General features: G+C 44.7%; 1 protein-coding gene across 3 annotated transcripts in view; it reads left to right on the top strand.

Annotated features, from left to right (window-relative positions):
* The window catches only part of nup35 (nucleoporin 35), a 51,462-nt gene extending 28,090 nt beyond the window's left edge, over positions 1 to 23,372 (top strand). For 2 of the 3 annotated variants that reach the window (XM_056289857.1, XM_056289856.1), the window contains exons 4-9: positions 380 to 437; positions 10,710 to 10,833; positions 14,968 to 15,037; positions 18,651 to 18,779; positions 22,197 to 22,376; positions 23,046 to 23,372. In XM_056289857.1, the coding sequence (XP_056145832.1) occupies positions 380 to 437; positions 10,710 to 10,833; positions 14,968 to 15,037; positions 18,651 to 18,779; positions 22,197 to 22,376; positions 23,046 to 23,123 (639 nt within the window). In that variant the 3' untranslated portion in view covers positions 23,124 to 23,372. The remainder of the gene's footprint in view (positions 1 to 379; positions 438 to 10,709; positions 10,834 to 14,967; positions 15,038 to 18,650; positions 18,780 to 22,196; positions 22,377 to 23,045) is intronic. The other variant, XM_056289858.1, reaches the window with a different exon arrangement.
* The last annotated feature ends 204 nt before the right edge of the window (positions 23,373 to 23,576 follow it).

Genomic DNA, 23,576 nt, shown 5'->3' with positions numbered 1-23,576 from the left:
TAGCACCACATGAAACACACCTCCTCTGTGGCGGGCGCTCAGAGCCTAGCACCACATGAAACACACCTCCTTTGTGGGGAGAGTTCAAAGCCTAGCTCCACGTGAAACACGTTTCCTCTGTGGGGGGAAGCCCGAGTGTAGCACCACATGAAACACACCTCCTGAGTTCAGCAGATTTGACCTACATGCTATAGAGAGACAGTTACACATTCATAATGCACACTGAATGAAGAAATGATAACTCTTACTGTGTCATGTTAATTTTCCTTCTCTCTCTCTCTCTCTCTCTCTCTCTCTCTCTCTCTCTCTCTCTCTCTCTCTCTCTCTCTCTCGCTCTCTCTCTCTCGCTCTCTCTCTCTCTCTCTCTCGCTCTATACAGCAGTTCCCACTTAAACAGTCCCCTCTGTCTGGACAGCAAGCTGCTGCTGCAGGAACAGGTACCAGCAACTCCAGTAACATTAACCCTGCATACCACCCAACACATATCAGCCTAATACTGCCACCTAACACGTGTGCTAGCCTAGACCACTCACTTACGCAATGCAATACTTCTGCTTATGGAGTGCCATAAGATAACGCTTTCACTTGAATTACTGGAGAGGCTACAACAGTCACGTTAGCCGCATGCACCTGCACGGGCTGCCAGCAGCTGATTTATATTTTCATGCAAACGGTATTTGTTTTTCTTTATGCACGGCCCTTTGAACAAAGACACAACAGGTAAAACTACATAGCAAATATTATGTAAAAAACACGTTCCATTCACACATTTAAAATTAATACTACTACTACTTCTTTTGGCTGCTCCCGTTAGGGGTTGCCACAGTGGATCATCCGTTTCCATCTCTTCCTGTCCTCTGCATCTTCCTCTGTCACACCAGCCACCTGCACGTCTTCCCTCACCACATACATAAACCTCCTCTTAGGCCTTCGTCTTCTCCTCTTCCCTGGCAGCTCCATATTCAGCATCCTTCTCCCAGTATACCCAGCATCTCTCCTCCACACATGTCCAAACCATCTCAATCTTGCCTCTCTTGCTTTGTCTCCACACTGTCCAACTTGAGCTGTGCCTCTAATATACTTGTTCCTAATCCTGTCCTTCTTCATCACTCCCAATGAAAATCTTATCATCTTCAACTCTGCCACCGCCAGCTCCACCTCCTGTCTTTTCATCAGTGCCACTGTCTCCAAACCATATAACATAGCTGGTCTCACAACCATCTTGTTAACCTTCCCTTTAACTCTTGTTGGTACCCTTCTGTCACAAATCACTCCTGACACTCTTCTCCACCCACTCCACCCTGCCTGCACTCTCTTCTTCACCTCTCTCCTGCACTCCCCATTGCTTATGACAGTTGACCCCAAGTATTTAAACTCATATGCCTTCATCACCTCTACTCCTTGCATCCTGACCATTCCACTGTCCTCCTTCATATTCACGCATAGGTATTCCGTCTTGCTCCTACTGGCTTTCATTCCTCTTCTCTCCGGTGCATATCTCCACCATTCCAGAGTCTCCTCAACCTGCACCCTACTCTCACTACAGATCACAGTCATCTGCAAACATCATAGTCCACGGAGACTCCTGCCTGATCTCTTCCGTCAACCTGTCCATCACCATTGCAAACAAGAAAGGGCTCAGAGCTGACCCTTGATGTTGTCCCACCTCCACCTTTAACCCATCTGTCATTCCAACCACACACCTCACCACTGTCACACTTCCCTCATACATATCCTGCACCACTCCTACATACTTCCCTGCAACTCCCGACTTCCTCATACAATACCACACCTCCTCTCTCAGCACCCTGTCATATGCTTTCTCTAAGTCCAGAGACACAATGTAACTCCTTCTGACCTTCTCTATACTTCTCCATCAACATTCTCAAAGCAAACATCGCATCTGTGGTGCTCTTTCATTGCATGAAACCATACTGCTGCTCGCTGATCATCACCTCTCCTCTTAACCTAGCTTCTATTACTCTTTCCCAAATCTTCATGCTGTGACTGATCAACTTTATACCTCTGTAGTTGCTACAGTTCTGCACATTGCCATACACCTTTTCCTTTGCCATCTCGGGCTTTGCTTTACACTATGTCTCCTTGTACTCCTGTTTACTTACTTCATCTCTCTGACTATCCCACTTCTTCTTTGCCAACCTCTGCCTTTGTATACTTTGCTGTACTTCCTCATTCCACCACCAAGTCTCCTGGTCTTCCCTCCTCTGTCCTGATGACACACCAAATACCTTTCTAGCTGTCTCCCTCACTATTTCTGCAGTGGTTGCCCAGCCATCCAGCAACTCTTCACTACCACCCAGTGCCTGTCTTAACTCCTCCCTGAACTCCACACAACAGTCTTCCTTCTTCAACTCCCACCATTTGATCTTTGACTCTGCCTTCACTCTCTTCCTCTTCTTGGTCTCCAAAGTCATCCTACAGACCACCATCTGATGCTGCCTAGCTACATTCTCCCGTGTCACCACCTTGCAGTCTCCAGTCCATTTAAGATCGCACCTTCTCCATAAGATATAGTCCACCTGTGTGCACTTTCCTCCACTCTTATACGTCACCCTGTATTCCTCCCTCTTCTTGAAATATGTATTCACCACAGCCATTTCCATCCTTTTCACAAAATCCACCACCATCTGTTCTTCCACATTTCTCTCCTTGACACCATACCTCCTCATCACCTCTGTTCCTTTCACCAACGTGTCCATTGAAGTCCGCTCCAATCACCACTCTCTCCTCCTTGGGTACCCTCTCCACCACATCATCCAACTCACTCCAGAATTCTTTCTCTTCCATCTCACACTTAACTTGCGGGGCATATGCGCTGATAACATTCATCAATACACCTTCGATTTCCAGCCTCATACTCATCACTCTGTCCGACATTCTCTTCACCTCCAGCACACTCTTGACATACTCTTCCTTCAGAATTACCCCTACCCTATTTCTCCTCCCATTTGCACCGTGGTAGAAGAGTTTCAACCCACCTCTGATGCTCCTGGCCTTACTCCCTTTCCACCTGATCTCTTGCACACACAGTATGCCTACCTTTCTTCTCTCCATCATATCAGCCAGCTCTCTCCCTTTACCAGTCATAGTGCCAACATTCAAAGTTCCAACTCTCACCTCCACACTCCTACCCTTCCTCCTCTCTCGCTGCCTCTGGACATGCCTTCCCCCTCTCCTTCTCCTTCACCCATAGTAGCATAGTTTCCACTTGCACCCTGCTGGCCAACAGCGCCAGCGGTCGTTGGTAACCCGGGCCTCGACCGATCCAGTATGGAAATCTGATTTATGATCTGCATATGTGATTTGGCAAAGATTTTACGCTGGATGCCCTTCCTGACGCAACCCTCCCCATTTATCCGGGCTTGGGACCGGCACTAAGAATGCACTGGCTTGTGTATCCTCAGTGGCTGGGTTATTTAAAGTTAATACAGTGTACCAATGTAGTATTAATTTATTAATAGTAATTAGTTGTAATGGTACAATTAATTAATTAGTTGTAATAGTACAATTGTGTACAATTAATATTAATTAATTGTACACAATGTAGTAATTTAAAATTAATACTACATTGTACCAAAGGCAATGAAGGCAGCTTATTATGCACGCTATTATTTTTTCACATTTATCCTAGTCAGGACTAAGTGTCAACAATGAAAACTATTATGTCCTTGTAAAACAAAGTGTCTTGATGCATGCTCAGTAATCCAGGTAAGTAAATCAAAGAGAGTTGAATTAGTTCATCTGGACATGCTTATTGACAGATAGGTTTCATCACTCATCTAAGTGACCTCTTCAGTCTCACCTGACTGCAGGTGTCTCACCCTTATAAACAATACAGTGGCAGAATGACCCAAACCAACGACCAGTTTCATGATCAAATATGGGTGTGACCATTAACTTGAGTTACAATGGCCATGTGTACTATTCATAGAGGACTGGGGAATAGTTGCAATCAGCATTGTAAGATGGTGACAGATGTACTGTTAGACCCCCCCCCCCCCCCCAGTTCAGGGATGGTTGTTCCCTTGTCACATCGATGGCCTCTTTGATTCCCCATTCAAATCAGCGTCTGTGGAGTACTGGCCTGTAGATGGTGTAGACTGTGGAATCCTGACCTGTAGATGGGTGTAGACTAGGGGTCACTAACAGGCGGACCGCGGTCTGGGTCCGGACCCAGAAACTGTCCTATCTGGACCACGTCCAAAACGAGAAATTATTGAGAATTACTACTGTAACGAGAGATTTACTATTTTAACCTGCTCAGCTTTTCTAGCATTTAAGGTACTGGTTTATCATCTCACGTGATGCTATTAGCCAATCAAATCTGTGCATTCTGAGTCAGTCAGTGAATCAGACAGGAGAAACGAGACGAGAAAATCGGAGAGAACAGAGAAGTGAGTCAGGTAAAAGAAGAATAATTTCACATGGTGTGCTCGAAAATAAGAAAAGTAGACAGCGATAATAGGGCTTTCAATCAAGAATGGACAGACTTGTACATGTTCTTTCTTCCCACGGGCAGTTCAAAACCTGTGTGTCTCATACGCTCCGAGACCATGGCGATTATTAAAAGTGGGAACGTGAAGCGCCACTATGAGACAAAGCACAAAGCTTTTGAGCAAAAATAAAATCAGAAATACAAATACAGGCAAATACACAATCTAAGAGCTCAATATGATCAATCCACAAGGATCCTAACCCATTCGTTTACTGCCCAACAACATGCTAACGAATATTCCCTGAGAGTTGCTTGGATTTTGGGTCAACATAAGAAACCATTTACTGACGGAGTCATTGTGAAGGAGCGTATGAATGCGGTAACTGAAACCTTACTCGAGGGAAAACAAAAAGAAGAGTTGTGTGTAAAAATCAAGCAAATACCTATGTCAGCATCATCAGCCACAAAGAAAAGTGAAATATTAACAGAGGATGCGGTAGCACAGCTGGATGAAGCAATTCATGAGGCACCACGTGTAGGCTTAGCTGTAGATGAGTCTACTGATGTATCCGATAATGCTCAGCTGTTAGTCTATGTAAGATTCTTCAACAAGGAGAAGAGAGAGTTCTGTGAAGACCTGTTAGGTGTAACACCCCTTCAGACCAGTACAAGAGGAGAGGACATCTACCTGCCATAAAGGAGATGTTAATGAAGAGGGGAATAGAGCCTAAACAAGTGGTTTCAATAACCACAGATGGAGCCCCTGCCATGGTAGGGAGAGAAAAAGGAGCCATGGCAAGAATGAAAGAGGACAATCCTGAGCTCATCTCTTACCATTGCATAATTCATCATTCGGTCCTGTGCTCCACCCTGTCAGACGAGTATGCTAAGGTGATCAAATCAAATCAAATCAAATCAAATCAAATCAATTTTATTTGTATAGCCCAGTATCACAGATTACAAATTTGCCTCAGTGGGCTTAACAGCAACACAACATCCTGTCCTTAGACCATCTCATCGGATAAGGAACAACCCCTAAAAAAAACACTTTAACAGGGAGAAAAAATAGGAAGAAACCTCAGGGAGAGCAACAGAGGAGGGATCTCTCTCCCAAGACGGACAGTGTGCAATGGATGTTGTGTTCACGCAATTTACATAATACAACATTGAAAGAGGATAACAGAATTATAATAGACATAAAATCTATGAAGATCATGATGCACAGGATGCCAAGCAGTGTCCAGGTGCCAACGGAACAGTCCAGGACCCAAGCCACGTGACCAGCATCATGTAAAAAAAAAAACTTATGTGAGGAGAGGAAGGGCAGGCAGCATCCAAATGGCGACCACCATCACCACAGAGACCTGGGGAGAGAACCGACTGCACATGCATGCAAGAGAGACTCACATGACACCATTCAAACACAGAAACAGAAAGGAGAAGACATCATTCAGAGAGAGAGAAAAGACATGTTAGAGAAGAGAACAGTTTGTAATAGTCATTAGTCATCAATTAAATCATCAACTAGTCATAATCTATACTCTGTAATCTATACTCGATAATCTCATCAGCAGAACAGTGGTTGGTAAATTCATTGAGACAGAAAACCAACCCGCCATCGAGTACAGGTTGTGAAGCACTCAACTTAAAGGGAACTAATTGTAAGCTAAGGCAAAAAGATGAGTTTTAAGTTTGGATTTAAAGGACTCAACAGACTGATTGTCTGATGGCAGCAATAGAGTCCGATAGGAAAAGGCCCTACCACCAGCTGACTTCTTTTTAACTTTGGGTACACACAGGAGCCCTGTATTTTGAGAACGAAGAGCTCGAGATGGCATGTAAGGTTTAAGGAGATCAGACAGGTAGGATGGGGCAAGCCCATTTAGGATTTTATAAGTCAGCAGAAGCAACTTGTATTCTGATCTAACATGGATAGGAAGCCAATGAAGGGAGGCAAGAATTGGTGTAATATGGTCAAATTTCCTAGTTTTAGTTAGGATTCTAGCTGCAGCATTCTGAACCATCTGAAGACTTTTTGTACTAGAACGTGGCAGACCTGAGAACAGAACATTACAGTAATCAAGTCTGGATGAAACAAATGCATGTATTAGAGTCTCTGCGTCAGCCATGGAGCGAAAAGACCGAATTTTAGCTGTGTTACGTAAGTGAAAAAAGGCAGTCTTGGTGATTTCTTTAATGTGCTTATCAAAGGAAAGGCTGGGATCAAACGTAACACCAAGATTTTTGGCTGCCACACTTTGTGAAACCACAGAATTGTTGATTGTTATCGTTACTTGATCAAATTGGTGTCTGTGTCTAGCAGGGCCAATGACCAGCATCTCGGTTTTATCCGAATTTAAAAGCAGAAAGTTAAGTGACATCCAGTTTTTCACAGTAGCCAAGCAGGCCTCTTAAGTTCGTGATTTGAGTATGATCATCAGCCCTTACAGGCACATACAGCTGAGTATCATCAGCATAGCAATGGAAATTTATTCCATAACTGCGTATAATTTGGCGAAGAGGTGTAATGTAAAGAGAGAAAAGTAGAGGGCCAAGAACTGAGCCCTGAGGCACACCATATTTAACATCAGAAATTTTTGATATAATATTATTATAGTAGACACAGGGTGTTCTTCCAGATAAGTAGGACTTAAGCCAAGAGAGAGCTAAGCCAGAGACACCAAAATTACAATTTAATCTATCTAAAAGTATACAGTGATCAGTGGTGTCAAAGGCTGCACTGAGGTCATGTAGTAGAAGCACAGAAGTGGAATCAGAGTCGATAGCCAGTAAAAGATCATTCACCACTCTGGTCAGAGCAGTTTCAGTGGAGTGACAGGGCCTGAAAGCCGACTGAAAAGGTTCATATAGATCGTTTTCTTTTATATGGGTCGAAAGTTGTTGATACACAATTCTCTCTAGTACTTTAGAGAAGAATGGAAGATTAGAGACGAGTCGATAGTTATTAAGAGACCCTGGATCAAGGTGCGGTTTTTTAAGTAGAGGTTTAACCACAGCTGTCTTAAAACTGCTGGGAACAATGCCAGTAGTAAGAGATAAATTAACGATGTCTAGCATTGTAGGTCCAACAAAAGGCCAGAGGTCTTTAAAAAGTTTTGCTGATAAGGGATCAAGTAGGCAAGCAGTTGGTTTAGAAGCTGACACGAACTTAGTCAAAGTATCAAGTGAGATAGTCTTAAAAGCTGTAATAACTGGGACTGACAGTGACTCATTGTGTAGATATGAATTTAGTAAGACAGGATCTGCAGGAGTTGATGGAGTTGAAGAACTAATTCTATCTAAGATCTCATCAACCTTATTGCAGAAAAAATCTAGAAATTCATGGGCTGTGAATGGTGAGCAGCTAATAGACAACTGCTTTTTAGTAAGTTTAGATACAGTGTCAAAGAGAAATCTGGGGTTATGTTTATTAATATTTATTAAGTGAGAGAGATGCGATGTTTTTGCAGTAGATAAAGCACGTTTGTATTTCTATAAACACTCGTGCCACGACAGGTAAAAAAATTCCAATTTTGATTTTCGCCATTTACGTTCCAGTCTCCTGCAGGCCCGCTTAAGAGCACGTGTCTCATCATTAAACCAGGGTGTAGGCCTGTTTAGTCGCCTAGCTCTGGTGGTAAGAGGTGCAACTGAATTGAGGAGACTAGAGAGAGCCACATTTAAGTCACTAGTGAAATTTTCAACAGTGTCATTTACCACAGTGAAAGGAGCCAAGACTTCAGGCAGCTGCTGGCCAAATGCAGCCACAGTGGAGGGACCAATACGGCGAGTGGCAATTACATATGTGCTGACATTAACTGGACAGGCCAATAATGCTTCAAATTTGATGAGAAAATGATCTGACACAGCAGATGTGGTTAGCAAGACATTCAGATCAGAAACAGCTATTCCTTTAGATAAAACCAAATCAAGGGTGTTACCACTGCAATGAGTCGACTCTTGAACAAACTGAGTCAACCCAAAAGTATCAACTAGTGCCAGAAAGGCTTTACTTAGAGGATCAGCAGCCTTATTCAGATGGATATTGAAATCACCTAGAATTAGAATCTCATCAGAGTGAGTAACAAGGCCTGAGACAAATTCTCCAAATTATTCAAGCAATAACGAGGAGGCCGATAGAGTATCACAATTTGGACTGAGCCGAGTCTATTCATGGCTGAGGGAGATGGACCAAGAACAAGAGCCTCAAAAGACTGGAATTTAGATTCAAGTCTAGAAGTCAGATTGAAAATAGATTTATATATTAAGGCAACACCCCCACCTTGTTGATTTGCCCGAGCTAAATGGGCATAAGTATAGTCAGGTGGGGAAGCTTCATTTAATGGAAGGAAAACATTTGGTTTCAGCCATGTTTCACATAACCCGGTCATATCAAAACTATGTTCAAGAATCACATCATTTATTAGTAAGGCTTTGGTAGACAGTGATCAGATATTTACGAAACCAAATTTAAGCATCTTGTGGAAGTGATCAGTAGTAGGCAGAGCTTTAGAGCTACCAATAGGTGAAAGATCAATTGGAATTAGACACCTTGTTGAGAGTTTTGGCCACCGACGCTTTGGGCGATATCACATTCGTCACATTCTTGATAACATTAGCTGTTCGGTTTTGTAGATTATTAGGTACTTTGTCGCACATCTCACCACTACCAGTGGTAAGAAGACAGGCCGCCAGACTATCACACAGGGCCGACATACACACACACACACACCCACACACATTCATACCTAGGGACAATTTAGTAAGGCCGATTCACCTGACCTACATGTCTTTGGACTGTGGGAGGAAACCGGAGCCCCTGGAGGAAACCCACGCAGACATGGGGAGAACATGCAAACTCCACAGACAACCCGGGACGACCCTCAAGGTTGGACTACCCTGGGGCTCGAACCCAGGACCTTCTTACTGTGAGGCGACCGCGCTAACCACTGCACCACCGTGCTGCCCACTTTTTATTTAATTTTTCTAAATTAAGCACTTTATTTTAAGATGCACATTTTTTAAAAGCTCTTTGATATGTATTTTATTTTTAAATGCAGCCTGATTTTACTTGAAATGAGAAAATTACATTTGTTTATAGTAGCCTACTTATTATTTAGAATCCCTCCAGTTAAATGTGAAAACTGACAATAAATATTGTTGAAGTATTATTGAAATGTACTTGATTTATTTGATTTGAAAGTCAGTTGTTGATCATAGAGCCGAAGGGAATGATAGCATACTCAATTTCATATGAGGATCGCACAGTAACACGGCAAAGGCAATCATTGATAGGAATACGCAAGGAAACACATATCTGTGAAATCGAGGGCACAAAAAACACACATGCATCACCACTGGACCTTGGCTTGAGGCCATTTTATCTAACTGGACCTCTTTGAATTCTACTTGAATACCTCTGGTGTAGACTGTGGAGTCCTGGCCTGTAGATGGGGTGTAGACTGTGGAGTCTTGGCCTGATGTGTTAGCTCCCCTGTGTTGTGCCATCCTCTTGGCCAGAAGCGTTATTGAGCATAAAGATACATGAAAAGTTATCTGCTTGGAGCATCCCCTACACACTCTCGCATTTTTTTTGATAATCCTCTCACTGTCTACCAAGGTAGTTGGGAAAGGTAACTGGGAGAAATTACCACACTGTTGACTTGTAAGAGGATGGAGACTCTACTTTAATTTAGGATCTTAATCTCTGTCATTAATATAAAGTAGAATTAATTTTTCTAAGTTAGGACCTGATTGACATTCAACAAATCTGTGTGATAAATCTCACCCTAAAAATAATGTACAAGCTGTTTTTGTTCTTTTTCGGGGTTGGGCGTTATGTCCCCTTAAACATTACGACCCTAAAAATGTATTTTGTTCTGTGAAGATACTGCTGGCTACATAAAGACCAGTAGTCTCACTGTGTGTAAAGTTACTCAACATTAAACATAGATCACTGTGTTTACTGGATAGAGGTGCATGATGTGAGACCTGTTGGACAAGGAGGTTTTAGAGGTTATTCCATTTCCTGCAGACAGCCTAAATGCTGTCTGAAATCATCTACAGGCCACAGTTTCTCACAAACATGACGTTTATTCACACAAACACGTCTTCGAATCCGTGGTCCGTTGAAGGCGCGCCATGTTCGGTGAACCAAGGCATGTACCAATGTAGCAAAGAGTTACCGGGCAAATACAACGAGTTGTACACTCTTCATTTCTCTTACTTTCTTTCTATCCATCTCTATTGGTAGGGTGTAGTTCCACAAGCAAACAGCAGATGGTGCTGTCTCCTGCTCAAGTAGATCCCTTCTACAGCCAGGGGGAGGCACTGTCCTCAGGAGACCAGCTGGACCAGACATGGGTGACTGTGTTCGGGTAAGAAGTTGCTGTGGCTTATTGACCCTGAGGAGAGAGTACGTGGTGGAGAAGTTTCCAGAGACTTTCTAGCCAGTTTTCATACACAGAGGAAGTGCTTTTATACACAGAGGAAGTATTTTTATACATAGAGGAAGTATTTTTATACACAGAGGGAGTGTTTTCATACACAGAGGAAGTACGGAGTTCTCAGTCAGCATGCACTGGCTTTGACCAGTGATGTTATACCAGCTCATATTAAACAAATGATGTTATACCAGCTCATATTAGACAAGTGATGTTATACCAGCTCATATTAGACAGGTGATGTTATACCAGTTCATATGAAAGTTGTTCTAGTTCTGTTCTGGATATTGGTGTAACACCAGGGTTCTTCCCACTTTCTGTTTCCTTGGTAAATACATTTCAATCAGAACAATATTATTTGTCTTGTTGTGTGTGTATATGCCTAGCACTTTTCTAGTTTTATTAGATATCAGTGAATAATCATAACATTAACGATAGCTTTATTTGTAAAGCACTTTTTAATTAATTACAAGCAGCTGAAATGAAACAGCACTGCATCATTAGTTCATTAAACCCACAAAATAGGCGGTAGAGGGGCTCAGTGGCACCCTTATGAGTTGCATACAGTATCATTGTGCGAACACGTGTAGCGGAGGCCTGTACACAAGACCATACTGGTCCTGTATGGCACTGAGTACAGCTAGTGTTGGAACCTCTCTGCTGAAGAAGAATGTTATCATTCTGTTGTTATTGGAATAAACAGATGGGTGAAAAATGGAAGGAAAAACCTAAATGCTGGACCCCTACAGTGAGGGGGTCTGGGGGCTCTGTTGTGCTGTGGGTGGCATTTTCCTTGCATGGGTTGGGTCCACTTCTCTCCTTAGAGGGAAGGGTCACTGCAAATTAATACAAAGTTAGTCTGAGTGATCACCTTCATCCTATGATGAAACTAGGGATGCACCATATTTTAATTTTGCTGATATCCGATATGCTGATATTTTCCAACTCATTTTGGTCGATTGCCAACATTTCATTTTAAAGCCTTTATCAGCTGATACCAATGATGTGCCAACACAATTGTGCATCCCTAGATGAATCATGTCTATCTTGATGGCAGTGAAAAATGACATAAATCACATGCTGTGGCCTTCAGTCACCAGATCTCCACCCAACTGAACACCTCTAGGCAGCAGCTGTTGGACTGATGTGTTAGACCAGCGGTCGGGAACCTATGGCTCGCGAGCCATATATGGCTCTTCCGGTGACGGCATATGGCTCCCAGACAATTTTGAGTTGAAAAAAAAAAATCAGTTTGGAACTGATTTTAAAATACTTGTGATATTTCTTAATAATACTGTATCATTTTAAAGTAAACAGAAATTAGTTTTGAAGATAAATTTCACAGGTCACCCGTGGGTTGGGTCGGGAACCAATGGCTCGCGAGCATGTCCGGGTCATTGTAAAGGTGAAGAAATCAATTTTATCAAATAGCCAACTAGTTTATCCGCTTCAACCCTTGTAACGGAAAAGATGGCGAAAAGAAAAAAAGACGATGATTACCGTGCATTCCAGGCTGCGTGGACAGAGGAATTTGCATTTGTGGAGAGAGCAGGATCTGCGGTATGTCTAATATGCAATGATAAAATTGCATCGATGAAACGGTCAAATATAAAGCGGCACTTCGATACGCACCATGCTTCATTTGCATGGAAATCTCCAGCGGGGGATAGTAGGAAAAGGGCATGCGAGGAGCTACAGCGGAGAGTGCAGACGAGTCAGCAGCAACTACGTGTGTGGACCAAGCGAGGTGACGGGAATTCCGCTAGCTTTGCGGGGGCTTTGGCAATAGCAAGGAATGGAAAGTCATTCACAGATGGCGAGTATGCCAAAACATTCATGCTTGATGTGGCCAATGAACTGTTTGATGACTTCCCAAATAAAGACAAGATAATCAAACGAATAAAAGACATGCCCCTGTCAGCAAGAACTGTGCACGATCGTAGCATCATGATGACAAATCAAGTCGAGGAAACACAAATTAAGGACATAAACGCCGGGATATACTTTTCTCTCGCGTTAGATGAGTCAACAGACGTTAGCCATCTTTCTCAGTGCAGTATAATTGCCAGGTATGCTGCAGGTGACACACTGCGTGAGGAAAGCTTGGCTGTTTTGCCAATGAAAGGGACAACAAGAGGAGAGGATTTATTCACGTCTTTCATGGAGTTTGCTAAAGAAAAAAACTACCGATGGATAAACTTATTTCTGTCTGTACTGATGGTGCACCCTGTATGTTGGGGAAGAACAAAGGATTTGTAGCGCTTCTCCGTGAACATGAAAAGAGAGCCATCCTAAGTTTTCATTGCATCCTGCACCAGGAGGCATTTTGCGCTCAGACGTGTGGCCAGGAGCTTGGTGAGGTGATGTCGCTGGTCATTCGAGTGGTCAACTTTATTGTTGCCCGAGCTTTAAATGATCGCCAGTTTAAAGCTCTGTTAGAAGAAGTTGGGAATCATTATCCCGGTCTGCTTTTACACAGCAACATGCGTTGGTTGTCAAGGGGGAAGGTGCTCAGCCGTTTTGCAGCTTGCCTGAGTGAAATCCGGACTTTTCTTGAAATGAAAGGCGTCAAGCATCCTGAGCTAGACAACACTGACTGGCTCCTGCAGTTTCACTATCTCGTGGACATAACTGGCCATCTGAACCAGCTCAATGTGAAAATGCAAGGTATTGGAAATACAATCTCATCCCTTCAACAAGCAGTGTTTGCATTTGAAAGCAAGCTGGAAGTCTTTCTCAGGGACATTGAAACAAGTCGTCTTCTGCACTTTGAAAGACTGCAACAATTTAGAGATGCATGCTTAGCAAGTGACTCCACTCAACATCTGGATCTCCAGCAGCTAGCTGGCTTTACGTCCAATCTCCTGCAGTCATTCAAAGCACGTTTTGGAGAATTTCGTGCGCACTGGTCTTTTCAAGTTCATCACTCATCCACATGAGCGTACAGTGGACAAAATCGACCTGACATGCATCCCCGGGGTCTCTATCGGAGACTTTGAGCTGGAAGTTGCTGACCTGAAGGCATCAGACATGTGGATGAGTAAGTTCAAGTCACTTAATGGAGAGTTGGAAAGTCTTGCGCGACAGCGAGCAGAGCTGGCGAGGGAACACAAGTGGACAGAAATGAAAAATCTTCAACCTGAAGACCAGCTGATTCTTAAAACTTGGAACGAGCTTCCTGTGACATACCACACAATGCAGCGTGTGAGTATTGCCGTATTGACCATGTTTGGCTCTACATATGCATGTGAGCAGTCATTCTCGCATATGAGGAACATTAAGACCAACCTACGCTCACGTTTAACTGATGGAAGCCTCAACGCCTGCATGAAGCTCAACCTCACCACGTATGAACCAGACTACAAGGCCATCAGCAAAACCATGCAGCACCAGAAGTCGCATTAAAAGTAAGACATATTTAATTTATTATACGTTAAAAATACTATATGGCTCTCAATGAAATATATTTAGAAATATTTGGCTTTTATGGCTCTCCCAGTCAAAAAGGTTCCTGACCCCTGTGTTAGACAGCTCTTCATCACCATCATCAAAACACCAAATGAGGGAATATCTGTAGGAAGAATGGTGTCCATCCCTCCACTAGAGTTCAGACACTTGTAGCATTTATGATGAGGAGCACTGAAGATGTTCTGGAGGCCCAACACCTTACTGAAGATGTTCTGGAGGCCCAACACCTTACTGAAGATGTTCTGAAGGCCCAACACCTTACTGAAGCTTTTCTGGAAGCCTGACACCTTACTGAAGATGTTCTAGAGGCCCAACACTTTACTGAAGATGTTCTGGAGGCCTAACACCTTACTGAAGATGTTCCGGAGGTCCAATACCTGACTAAGCACTTCATGTTGGTTTTCCTTTCATTTGTCAGCTGTCTGTACGCGCGTGCATGCGTGCGTGATTGCATGCGAGTGTCTGTAATACAGTACCTAACTGGATTTACAGTTAAGTGTAAAATATGTCATCAACCTGTCTGACTGTCTGTTCTGCTTGTCTGTCTCTTGGTCTGTCTGCCTGTTTCTCTGTGCATGTGTGTATCTGTCCATCTCTCAGGTTTCCTCCAGCTTCAGCCTCCTACATCCTGCTGCAGTTTGCCCAGTACGGAAACATTCTCAAACACACGGTAAGAAACATAACACAGACCTGACCAGTACCAGTCAGTTTGGATACCTGATTGAATGTGTGTTTTTACAAATCTTCAATTGAAAGAAAAAGAAAAACTCTGAGTAGATGTGTCCTAACTTTTGACTGCTACTGTATATATGCAATTAATTCATCATCAGCCGCTTCTCCGGGGACGGGTCGCGGTGGCAGCAAGCTAAGTAGGGCACTCCGGACATCCCTCTCCCCAGCAATGCCCTTCAGCTTCTCCTGGGGGATCCCAAGGCATTCCCAGGTCAGCGAGTTCTGGGTCTACCCCTGGGTCTCCTCTGAGTTGGCCGTGCCTGGTAAACCTCCAAAGGAAGGCGCCCAGGAGGCATCCTAATCAGATGCCAGAACCACCTCAACTGGCTCCTTTCGACGCGAAGGAGCAGCGGCTGTACTCCGAGCTCCCTTTGCATGTCCGAGCTCCTCATCCTATCTCTAAGGCTGAGCCCAGACACTCTACAGAGGAAACTAATTTCAGCTGCTTTTATCTGCAGTCTCACACTTTGGGTCACTACCCAAAGCTCATGACCATAGGTGAGGGTTGGAACGAAGATTGACTGGTAAATTGAGAGCTTTGCCTTCTGGCTCAGCTCCCTCTTCACCACAACGGTTTGGTACAACATCCGCATTATAGCTGATGCTGCACCAATCCACCTGTCAATCTCCCGCTCCATCCTACCCTTACTCATCAACAAGACCCCGAGATACTTGAACTCCTTCACTTGAGGCAACAACTCATCCCCAACCCAGAGGGAGCAATCCACCATTTTCCAGTAGAGAGAACCATGGCCTTGGAGGTGCTGACTCTCATTCCAGCCATTTCACATTCAGCTGAAAACTACCCCAGTGTGCGCTGGAGGTCACATTCTGATGAAGCCAACAAAACCACATCATCTGCAGAGATGCAATTCTGAGGTTCCCAAAACGGACACACTCCTCACCTTGGCTGTGCCTTGGGATCCTGTCCATGAATATCACAAACCGAATCAGAGACAAGGGACAACCTTGGCGGAGTCCGACACCCACCGAAAACATGTTTGACTTTGTGTCGAGAATGCGGACACAGCTCTCACTTTGGTTATACAAGGACCTGATGGCTTGTACCAACTGCCCTGGTACCCCATACTCCCCCAGTGCCCCTCACAGAGAGCCTTGGAGTACACTGTCGTAACCCTTCTCCAAGTCCACAAAACACATGTAGACTGGCTGGTCAAACTCCCATGTCCCCTTCAGCACTTTGGTAAGGATAAAGAGCTGGTCCGTTGTTCCACGGCCAGGACGGAATCCGCATTGTTCCTCCTGGATCCGAAGTTCGACAATCGGTCTGAGCCTCCATTCCAGCACCCTCAATTAGACTTTCTCAGGGAGGCTGAGCAATGTGATGCCCTGATAATTGGAGCACACCTTCCGGTCCCCCTTTTTAAATATGGGAACCACTACCCCAGTCTGCCACTCCACAGGTACTGTCCCCTGATCTCCATGCGACACTGAAGAGGCATGTCAATGAAGACAGCCCAACAATGTCCAGAGCCTTCAGCATCTCAGGGCAAATCTCATCCACACCCGGTGCCTTGCCACTGAGGAGCTTTTTAACGACCTCAGATACCTCTGCCAGGGATACGGATGGGGCTTCCCGAGTCTTCAGATTCTACCTCCTCCACTGAGGACGTGTTAGCCGGGTTCAGGAGCTCCTCGGTGTGTTCTTTCCATCACTCAACAACATCCCCAGTCCAGGTCAACAGTTCCCCTCCCCAGCTGAACACAGCCTGAGTCAAGCCCTGCTTCCCCTTCCTGAGTTGCCGGATGGTTTGCCAGAACTTCCTTGAGGCCAACTGAAAGTGCTCTTCCATAGCCTCGCCGAACTCCTCCCAACCCGAGTTTTTGCTTCCGCGACCGCCGAAGCGGCAGCTCTTCTGGCCTCCTGGTACCTGTCTGTCAACTCAGGAGACCCCTGGGCCAACCAAGTCTGAAAGGCCTCCTTCTTCAGCCTGATGGCTTCCCTCACCACCGGTGTCCACCAGCGGGTTTCTTGGGTTGCCGCCTCGATAGGCACGATGACCTTTTGACCACAGCTCCTGCCTGCCGCATCTACAGTAGAGGCTTTGAACATGGCCCACTCAGACTCCATGTCCCCAGCCTCCCTCAGGATACACGAGAACTTCTTCCGGAGGTGGGAGTTGAAGACCTCATGGACAGGGGCCTCTGCCAGACGTTCCCAGTTCACCCTCACTACACGTTTGGGTTTGCCAGGTCTGTCTGACAGCCTTCCCCGCCATCTGATCCAACTCACCACCAGGTGGTGATCAGTTGACAGCTCTGCTCCTCTCTTCACCCGAGTGTCCAAAACATACGGCTGCAGATCTGAAGATACGACCACAAAGTCTATCATCGAGTTTCAGCCTAAGGTGTTCTGGCACCATGTACACTTATGAACTACCTTGTGTTCGAACATGGTGTTTGTTATGGCCAAACCATGACTCGCACAGAAGTCTAACAAGGCGCACCGCTTGGGTTCAGACTGGGGAGGCTGTTCCTCCCAATCACGCCCCTCCAGGTTTCGCCATCATTGCCCACGTGAGCGTTGAAGTCCCCCAGCAGAACTATAGAGTCCCAAGGCGGAGCCCTATCCAGGACTCCACCCAGAGACTCCAAGAAGGCCGGATACTCCAAACTGCTATTCGGTGCATAAGCACAACCAATAGTCAGAGCCTTCCCCCCAGCGACTCCCAGTCATATAGAGGCGACCCTCTCATTCCCGGGGAGAACTCCAGCACGGCGGCACTCAACCGGGGACTTGTGAGTATCACCACACTTAGCTGGCGCCTGTCACCTTGGCCAACTCCAGAAAAGTGATGAGTCCAGCCCCTCTCCAGATGTTTGGTACCAGAGCCCATGCTATGTATGGAGTTGAGCCCAACTATATCTAGTTGGTACCGCTCCACCTCCTGCACCAGCTCAGACTCCTTCCCTGCCAGAGAGGTGACATTCCACATCCCGAGGACCAATCTATGATGCTGGAAGTCAGCACACCTCGGTCCCTGCCATTGCCTGCCGCCCGGCCTACATTGCACCCTACCCCAATGCTCATCCTTGCATGTGGTGAGTCCACAGGGTGATGGCTCCATGTGTTTTTTCGGGCTGGGCCCAACCAGGCCCCATGGACCAAGGCCCGGCCATCAGACGCTTGTCGGTGAGCTCCCTTCCCAGGTCTGGCCCCAGGAGGGGGCCCTGGTTTCCCTTTTCCAGGCGAGGTGCTGTAACTCTACTGATGTAAATTCATTGGGTTTTTTTTTTTAGGAATCTTTCTTAGTCTGACCCCTCCCCTGGGACCAATTTGCCTTGGGGGACCCTGCCAGGGGCTATTGCCCCTGACAACACAACTCCCAGGATAAAAGGGACACACAAACCCTTCCACCACGCTAAGGTGATGATTCTCAGAGGGGTAAGCAATTAATATGCAATCATATTATCTAACCAATGTAAACCCTGGTGTGTGTGTGTGTGTGTGTGTGTGTGTGTGTGTGTGTGTGTGTGTGTGTGTGTGTGTGTGTGTGTGTGTGTGTGTGTGTGTGTGTGTGTGTGTGTAGATGTCCTCTCCAGGTAACTGGATGCATCTCCAGTATCAGTCGAAGCTGCAGGCGAGGAAAGCTCTGTCTAAAGATGGCAAAGTGTTTGGCGACTGCATCATGGTGGGAGTCAAACCCTGTATTGACAAGGTGGGACTGCAGGCGTGAAGTCACAACCCAACACAACTGTAGTCACAACCCAACACAACTCAAGTCCAGTTAGTAGCAGTGTCATTAAGTCACCCTACACTGTGTGACATCGGTCATCGTAAGGCCAAATTTAATAAACATGTCAGCCTCTGAGTCGACTTCACATGCACAAGTCATGGCAAAGAAACGTCTGCCGGAACACAAAACCAGCTGATAAACCAGGTCTGCATCTGCCGGAACACAAAACCAGCTGGTAAACCAGGTCTGCATTTGAAAAATGGAGACAACTGCAAGCCTCAATAGGATTTTCAAGCATGTCAACTGCTGATGGATTATAACATCCCTGTCCATACAGGCCAGGTGGTTGTGATGGATTATAATTTACCTGTTATGGCTGGGCAGTACAGCGACTTCTTATGTTATATCAATATATTTTCAAACAAGATATAGGATGAGACAATACCGTTTTTATTGGTATAGTTTGATGTTGCGTTAAAATCCATGACGCGTTTCTTAACACTAGAACGACCTGGATTTCACTCCTACCTAAAACAAGCATGACGGCAGGTTTTAAACTCTATATTCTGTCAAGATAAATACCCACCTGAGATATTAATGCATTACATATGTTACTATGTCTGTTAAGAAACTGACACCAAAATTAACATTTTAAAAACTTTAATACTATTTTTCAAACAATTTAAAATGGCCACTGTCCAACACCTGTGAATACTGCAACGCCTCGGTGGTAGTCACGGTGCGTCTGTAACCAGACGTGTTGGAAATAATCACAAATCAAGTTTAGACTATTTGTCTGCACTGGAGGACGCTAGTGTGTTCTAGGACAGAGCAACGAACTTCACGAAGGAAATGATGTGACCAACACGTCATAAATACTGGCATGGCGCACACCATCATGCGCAAATTATGAGTGGCCATTTGACAACTCATGGTCGTTTTAGGTAGATCTTACCGTAACTTTTTTTTTTCTGCAATTGATCTAAAACTCATTTTAATGCAAATATAGGCAATTTTAGGAGAATCCAGGGAACGGCAGGTCTGTATCTTTTTTTTTCTCACAAAGTTATTAAACTTTGAAAATCCAAAATGGTGATAATGACCATTTAGGAATGCAGTTTGCATTCTCAGGGATAATACTACTGCTTTCAGCTGCTCCCGTTAGGGGGCGCCACAGCAGATCATCCGTTTCCATCTCTTCCTGTCCTCTGCATCTTCCTCTGTCACACCAGCCACCTGCATGTCCTCCCTCACCACATCCATAAACCTCCTCTTTGGCCTTCGTCTTTTCCTCTTCCCTGGCAGCTCCATATTAAGCATCCTTGCATCTCTCCTCCACACATGTCCAAACCATCTCAATCTTGCCTGTCTTGCTTTGTCTCCACACTGTCCAACCTGAGCTGTCCCTCTAATATACTCATTCCTAATCCTGTCCTTCTTCATCACTCCCAATGAAAATCTTAGCATCTTCAACTCTGCCACCTCCAGCTCCTGTCTTTTCATCAGTGCCACTGTCTCCAAATCATATAACATAGCTGGTCTCACTACCATCTTGTCAACCATTCTCAGAGATAGGCCTATTTTTATTTAATATAGGCTATTTATTTTAGATAACGTTTCATTTACATGTTGATATATTGTGTAGCTGTATATTTTAAAACAGGGAAGGAAACCCCTATCTTTGCATTTTGTTTCGATCTGGTTTAATAAAAGTGCTTGTGACATCTCACATGTGGCTGTGACTTACAACTGAACATTTAGCCCACTTCGTAGAAAATACCAAGATATATATTGTGTATCACCATTAAGCCTAAAAATACCAAGATACAATTTTTGGTCCATATCACCCAGCCCTATTACCTGTGAGTTAGTGTACGCAGTTAGTGTAGGGAGTTAGCGTAGGGCGTTAGGTAGTGTTGGGAGTTAGTGTAGGGACTAAGGTAGTGTAAGGAGTTAGCTTAAGAGCTAGTGTAGGGAGTTAGGTAGTGTAGGGAGTTAGTGAGTGTAGTGAGTTAGTGTAGGGTGTTAGCTTAAGAGTTAGTGTAGGGTGTTAGCTTAAGAGTTAGTGTAGGGAGTTAGTGTAGGGTGTTAGCTTAAGAGTTAGTGTAGGGAGTTAGTGTAGGGAGTTAGCGTAGGGTGTTAGCTTAAGAGTTAGTGTAGGGAGTTAGTGTAGGGAGTTAGCGTAGGGAGTTAGGTAGTGTAGGGAGTTAGTGAGTGTAGGGAGTTAGTGTAGGGTGTTAGCTTAAGAGTTAGTGTAGGGAGTTAGCGTAGGGAGTTAGGTAGTGTAGGGAGTTAGTGAGTGTGGGGAGTTAGTGTAGGGAGTTTGCATAGGGAGTTAATGCAGGGAGTTAGTGTAGGGACGGCAGGGGACTCGCCCCCAGACGTTCATATTGCATGTTTCAGCAAATGTACAACATCAGCTTCTGGATTGTTTCCACCTTACATTGTTTACAAAGAATCTTGTTAGCTTTGGCCGAAGGAGGGATGTGTTTGAAAATGAAACGACTGTTTTAGCAGTGAGTATAAAATAGGGATATGCTTAAAACATTCTGAACTATTTGTTTGACAAGGAACTTAGGGAAATATGTGGGGCTTCATTGACAAGACTACATTGAGTGAGTCAAAGTGCACAAGTGATGTACAGTTATTTTCACATTGAGTGTGAAAAGAAAATCTGATCGTAAGTGGTCGCTTGAGATGCATGTTGAGAATCATGTTGATACCACGTTAATTGAATCACACCCAGTTTGGATACAAGAACCCAAGTCCAAACAGGGCCTCTGTCATTTTGTCTCCTTATCTATTCCCCCCCCCCTTTTTTTCTCCCCAATTGTACTTGGCCAATTACCCCACTCTTCTGAGCCGTCCCAGTCTCTGCTGCTCCCCCTCTGCCGATCTGGGGAGAGCTGCAGACTAACACGTCTCCTCCGATACATGTGGAGTCACCAGCTGCTTCTTTTCACCTGACAGTGAGGAGTTTCACCAGGGGGACGTAGCGCGTGGGAGGATCACGCTATTCCCCCTCCCCCAGTTCCCCCTCCCCCCTGAACAGTCCGACCAGAGGAGGTGCTAGTGCAGTGACCAGGACACATAACCACATCCGGGTCCCCACCCACAGACACGGCCAATTGTGTCTGTAGGGATGCCTGACTTAGCCGGAGGTAACACGGGGATTCGAACTGGCGATCCCCGTGTTGGTAGGCAACGGAATAGACTGCTACACTACCCGGACGCTCTCCTTATTTATTTTTAACTGTATTTTATCGCTATGCATGTTTTTATTCTGTGTTAGTATGTTTTGCATGTATTGTAGTTTGTGTTTTTGTCTTTGTGTATATTGTGTAATGTGTGTGTATACGTATTTAATGTTTGTATTGTGTGTTTGTGTGCTCCCCTCAGAGTGTGATGGAGAGCTCGAATCGTGTCTTGTCCTGCAGCTCTGTCTTCAGCCCTCCTTCCAAAGGAACCCCTTCATCCAGCAGCTCTCGGCTCTCTTCAACTCCTCTACTCTCCTCCACCCCTCACTCCTCCATCAGACCCCTGATTGCAGCCTACAAGGCTTCCAGCAGTGACTACCAGGTAACCAGAATCTGACTACCTGCTTATGTCTGTCCAGTCTATTTCATTGGCTTATTTAATCCATGTCTAAGGCTGCAGTTAATTTTATATATTTCTGAAGGGTTAGGACTGTCTGTTTCTACAGTGCTGTCAGAAAATATTCACCCCCCCCTACCCCAAGAGCGTTTTCACTTTTTTTCCTGTTACAATTTCCAATTTTATTGTATTGAAATATTTTTCTCCCATCTCTAAGACAATGTCACTACATTTATGAAGCCAAAAATGCCCTTTCTTTTTTATTCCCAAAATTAAAGCTTACATTTCTAACGGGTTAAAGTGTTCATCACCTCAGGTTGAACACTGTGTAGAGCAGCTTTTGGCTGCAGTCACAGCTGTTATCCATTTTGTCCATATGCCTTAATGAGCTTTGCAAGGTAGATTTTGAAAATTTAGCTCATACCCCTATGAATTTTCATTCAAATTGACTGAAGGTATCTGAATACTGTTTTTGATCATCACTGCTAAAAGAGCTGGACATATTCCCATTTAAATATGTTTTAATATTTGCTTCACAGAAAACAACATAATTACTGGGAGGTGAAAATTTCTGCAGCTAGTGTGTGAATGGTTAGGTTATACCTGGGTGTGTGTATATAATTCTGACACAGCATCTCTGTTCCTTTTCTGTAGGTGGTGACAGATAATCTGACTCCACGGAAAGACGAGAGCTTTGTTTCCAAGGCAATGGAATATATGTTTGGTTGGTGATGCCACACAATACATTGTGGCTTATATTGTGGCCTGGGATGCAAACCATCATCCCTCTTTCCAAGAGAGGAAGAGGCGGTGTGAGTGACTGTTGGTCCATCACTCTTTAAAGTTTTTTTACTTGCTCACTGTCATGCTGTGTGTGTGTTGGTTTCAACAATCACTTTACCTCTATTCCCCTTTCAGTGTCTCCTTTTTTAATCTGCTGGGCTCTCCAGTCCTTCTGTTGACTCAATAAATTGTGAATGATTTGAACCCCTGGCTGTGTTGTGGATTGGACAGGATGTAGAGGAATGATGGGGAATTGTACAGAGGAGTTGCTGGTCATTGGTGCCGGTTGGCATGAGCCCTGAATATATTTTAATTTTTCTTTCTCCAAGAGGGGGACGATCACAAGTGAAACGAGGAAACTTAGAAATGAAAAATGACAACATGTATCTGACAAGACACTGA

Source organism: Lampris incognitus, chromosome 11, assembly GCF_029633865.1.
Source record: "Lampris incognitus isolate fLamInc1 chromosome 11, fLamInc1.hap2, whole genome shotgun sequence".
In the NCBI taxonomy this organism is placed as follows: Eukaryota; Metazoa; Chordata; class Actinopteri; order Lampriformes; family Lampridae; genus Lampris; species Lampris incognitus.
The sequence above is the reverse complement of the archived record's forward strand: the minus strand, read 5'-3'. Positions and strand labels throughout refer to the sequence as shown.